Genomic DNA, 4735 nt, shown 5'->3' on the forward strand with positions numbered 1-4735 from the left:
CTCTCAGTCACTCTCAGCAACTCTCATCCTCTCCCAGCCACTATAAACTTCTGCCAGTCTCTCTCAGTCACTCTCAGCAACTCTCATCCTCTCCCAGCCACTATAAACTTCTGCCAGTCTCTCTCAGTCACTCTCAGCAACTCTCATCCCCTCCCAGCCACTATAAACTTCTGCCAGTCTCTCTCAGTCACTCTCAGCAACTCTCATCCCCTCCCAGCCACTATAAACTTCTGCCAGTCTCTCTCAGTCATTCTCAGTCTCTCAGTCTCCCCTCTCTCTCTTTCAATTAATAAATGGCATTCTGCCCTAAATGAGTCTACATTAATCGGTGTCACTGCTTAATTCTTTAATTTACGACCTTACTACATCAGTTCCACTAACTATACTCACAAGAAGAAGGTATTTGTGAGTGTCTTCTGGAGGGTCAGCATTGCCACCTATACTGAGGTAGATCTTCAAATCTGGGAAAGCTTTCTTCAGCTGAGTGGTCAGCTTGTAGTAAGAATAACCTGCTCCAGTGTCCAAAGATGGACTCAATGGAACAACTTCAAAAGTTTCAGCATTGATTCCTGCAAATCCATACACCAAGTGTGTGCAGAGTGACAGGGCTGGGCGAACATCATCCAACTGGAATTTTCCTGGTCCTAAAATAAAACAAATTACCTTCCAATAAATATAAAAAAACAAAACTACATCCTACAATTGTGAAGTCAAGTGAATTGGGTCTATTCAGTTAGCTTGCTTTTATAAAATCAACGAATTAATCAGAATTGAAGCATTTAAGTGTTACAGCTTGAAAGATATGATCAGTGTGTGAAACGCGAACGTTTATTTATTTCTTCTTTTTAAATAACAGTTACTCCTATTCTTTAATCACTGAGCGAGCGATAGAACATTTTATAAAATAGTGAAAGAAAAAGTTTCACCTTGTCGCTCGAAGGCCGTGCTGTTCCAGTAACATACGACTTTATTATGCTCATGAGGATCAAGAGCGAGCACCGATTGCGCACAAAACACCGCAACAGCGGCGAATATTAGCACTTTCATTCTCACAGGCTGGTTCTAAAAAAAAAAAAAATGCACACACGGCAATTTTAAAATATTTAGGTCAACATGAAATATTCCATTCAGAATGTTCATAATTTCATTCAGCATTCCATGGATCTTCACTTTCACAATCCATAATAATGGACGATCTACAGTTTCACGTACATAATATATTCTACTATATAAAAAATAAAATTGTTCTTCTTCTAAAAAAGGAGATAACTGGGAGGACGAAAATTATTGAAGTATTCAGTACATTATAATGTACTTACATTTTTACCACTTTTTATATTGTACAATAGAGTCTCTTTTTATGTGGCAGAAACGTTTCACAGAAAACCGCATATAAAAAAATCGCACAAAAAAAGACATACATAACTTACGTTGGAGTCTACAACGTACTGTTCATATAGTACATTCAACAGGGAACTCCCGAATTTGCATGAAATATACGCACCGCATAACTTCCAAACCGCATTAAAGAAAGAAAGAAAAAAAACGCATAAAAAGAAACTAGAGTGTACTAACATATACTAACAAAACAAGTTTACCTACTTTCACCTTGAATGTACCAATCTAACTACACAAAATTATTGCCTCCGTTTCCAAAAAAAACTCTCAAATTCACTGTGAACTCTGAAGAAGAGATTTTGGGCTCTAAGGGAAGATCCAAGGTTACAAAAGAACTGACTGGTGAAACGAAGAGTGTAAAAGCATCTTACCTTTTCGAAAGGAAGAAGCAGACTGTCTGCCGCGATTTCTCCGTCAGGGACTTTGATACCTTGGCCGGATTGGATGACGGAGGTAGTGGGGTTAGGGGATATTACGTCAGCGAAACGATCTTCCAGAAACCGTTTCTCTGCGAGCGTGCTTTGTATTGACATGTTCGCAGAGATGAGAAATCAAGGCCACAGAGGGGCCACGAAAATGTTTCTGAGAACTTGGTTTGTTTACAATTGAAGAGACGACGCGTGGACGATTATCAATTATGTTTGCGGAATTACCATTACCATTTCTTCCATTCGAGGAGAGAAAATTTATTTACTCTTGGGGTTAGAAGAATGGTGAACTTTGGAATATAACTGTGTTCTTGGAATTAGTACTCTGTGATTTTTCGGGAAAGTTTTTCTCATCGATTAGAAAGAAAATTTGGTATCGTACATTTTTGAAACATTGCACTGCTCTTTTTTTTAATGCAATATTTATTCTAATTGAAAACATTAAATACGAAAAATAGTACATTTTTTCCGATGTAACTGGTGCCATTTTTCATTTCGAAGAAGATATTAGAAATTTATATAAGATATTTGGAATTTTTAAAGAGTCATTTTTAATATTCCATTTCTTTTAGGCATTTCAAAATCAATTTTTAAATGAAATTCTTCGTTTCTTCGTGTTAAGCGAAACTATCACGAAAAGTGTTAATGAGTTCAGGAGTCTCTAGTATCATCCTCCGTTATTTACCGTACGGTGTAACATGTTATTCCCGCGAAATATCTACGATAAATAATTACGTATTAATTTACTAAAACACAGATGCAATATAATCATAACCTTTCGCTCCAGTTATCTCATTTAATGTATATCACATGAAACTTCGCGATTCTAGCCTCTAACCTGAGGTCCCACAATAATACGTAATTATACAGGGTGGCCTACAAATCTAATACTTTACCATTTCAAAATCGAATAACTTTTTTTCTATTATACGTTTCAAAAATTTTGCTTCAGATATTCAAATAAAGTTTATTCAATTTTTAAATGGCGAAACAACTTATGGACCACCCTGTATAAACACAATTTTACTAATTCCAAATCAGTGCTTTTACCATAATAATAATAATAATAATAATAATAAAGGTGGGAGAGGGACGAAAAAAGTGTGTGTAAGGTGGTGATACAGCGCGTGCAGCAACTTCCGATTCACTCTCCCTTTCCACTCACCCTTTTTCTTCCTTCGTCCGATATTTTTCGCTCGAAATATCTCGATAATACATACATTCTTTTTTTTTTTTTGCGTTTTTTTCGGTTTTTTCTATTTTGGGTTGGTGACAGTAGCGCCATGATCCATCGTAAATAAACACAGCCGATTGGCATTGCTTGTCTCTGCGCATGTGCGCGCCCTCGCTTACTAAAGGTGAGGTAATCCCCGAAAAAAGGTAGAAACGCGCGCACGCGCAGATCGTCCTATGATCTAAAGACTTCATTTATCATCTGTATTCTCGACACACACGGATACGACGAAAACGAAGGTACACTTTTTTGTCATTTTGTTTTTTTTTTCTTTTTTACTTTTTCATATTATTAATAGCTTTTTTTCTCGTTATACGATAGTCAGTGAAATAAACGAGGTTGTTTAAAACGTATATAATATATAATATGTACAAGCGCGAGTCGCGATCATAGCGCGAAAGACAAAGTTTCTTCATTTTTTTTCTCCTTCTTTACGGTTATAACCTCTCTTCGCGTGTTTCGTTCTCTTCGTCGCAGTTCCATCGTCGTTCGTGCTCGCGAAAGATCGACGAACCACGATCGAACAGTGTACGTCTCGATCTTCGACAGAGACGAAGAGTAAACGAGACCGCACCGTACAATGACTTGTATCGGTCATGTTCGGATTCGAAAGTGTTTCTCTCCACGATAATAGACTTCTTATAATTTATATCCTTACGATTAATTGCAACCATATCGGCGTATCGTCCCCGTATAAAGTACCGCGGGGAGTTGTTGATTGATTTTGCGTTAAACGGACACGCGATGCTCATCTCTCCTTCCCCCCTCTCCGACCACGCTAATTCTCACCCTCGAAACGAACAGCGGCCTTAATTGGACAGCGAAGAAAATGAACTAAAAGCTTGCGAAAGACGGGAGAAAAAGGTATCGCGGTCAAAGTTTAACGATCACACTTCCTTCTTCGTCGTTAAAAAGTAAGAAAGAATTAAAAGAGTAGGTAAAAGAAAGAAGTATAAAGAACGGTTGTCGAAAAATGAAGAGCTAGGCGAAGAAATTTGAACACGATAAAATAGGCTCCAGACACGACACGATCGGGGAAGAAGGGGGAAAAGCTTCAACAGATCTGAAACGCTAACGAAACGCGCAAATAACAGTCTACTACACGATATCTTCGCGAACATAGAAAAATACGAGTGTCTATTTACAAAACAAACGATAAACCTCTCTCTCTCTCTCTCCCTTCTCTTTCTTCTCTCGCCATATACTTGTCCGTCCCATTCCTCCTTGCACGCTCCACGTCTCTCTTTCTCTCTCACAAATAATATGTGTGTGTGTGTTTCTCCTCTTCGCATAGTACACACCACAGCAAATGTGTCCAAAAAAGAAAACCGAACAGAAGAAGTGTACGCTTTCGCGTTTCCGGTTTACAGGTGGAAACGCGTCACGTGTCAAAAATTGTAAAAGGCCATTCTTGCGAATTAGTATATACCCTTTTTGTTTGTTTTTTCTTTTTTTTTCTTTTTCTTTTTCTTCAGACGAAACACCCATCTATAGCTTACTGTTGACTGGAGGATCGGTTTTTTCTCTCTCCTCTCTCCTGCAATCATGGCCGATCACAACGTCGCCGGCCATATTTGACACGCCCGCGTCGAATTTTCTCTCTCTCCTCTTGCACTCACGCGCGCCTCGCGGAGCTTCTTCTCTTCGTTCCTTCTTTTTTCCTTTCTTTTTCCTT

The 4735-nt window shown here is 38.5% G+C and overlaps 1 protein-coding gene across 1 annotated transcript; it reads right to left on the bottom strand.

The window, feature by feature from the left end:
* Nucleotides 1-252: 252 nt before the first annotated feature.
* LOC108578404 (chitinase-like protein Idgf4) lies at nucleotides 253-1946 on the bottom strand. The gene is made up of 3 exons (XM_017941727.1): nucleotides 1770-1946; nucleotides 927-1062; nucleotides 253-644 (listed from the first exon to the last, which is right to left on the bottom strand). Exons 1-3 carry the CDS (start codon nucleotides 1929-1931, stop codon nucleotides 352-354), a joined length of 591 nt encoding a protein of 196 aa, XP_017797216.1. The 5' UTR covers nucleotides 1932-1946; the 3' UTR covers nucleotides 253-351.
* Nucleotides 1947-4735: the final 2789 nt, after the last annotated feature.

The sequence above is a fragment of the Habropoda laboriosa genome, unplaced genomic scaffold (assembly GCF_001263275.1).
Source record: "Habropoda laboriosa isolate 0110345459 unplaced genomic scaffold, ASM126327v1 scaffold5, whole genome shotgun sequence".
In the NCBI taxonomy this organism is placed as follows: Eukaryota; Metazoa; Arthropoda; class Insecta; order Hymenoptera; family Apidae; genus Habropoda; species Habropoda laboriosa.

What these genes read in the sequence shown, in the direction of transcription:
- LOC108578404 (XM_017941727.1), bottom strand. Translation starts at nt 1,931, where the DNA reads ATGTCAATACAAAGCACGCTCGCAGAGAAACGGTTTCTGGAAGATCGT. An exon ending in TGCTTCTTCCTTTCGAAAAG is followed by an intron (nt 1,063 to 1,769) that starts GTAAGATGCTTT and finishes TTTTTTTTTTAG; the next exon opens with AACCAGCCTGTGAGAATGAA. An exon ending in CACGGCCTTCGAGCGACAAG is followed by an intron (nt 645 to 926) that starts GTGAAACTTTTT and finishes GTTTTATTTTAG; the next exon opens with GACCAGGAAAATTCCAGTTG.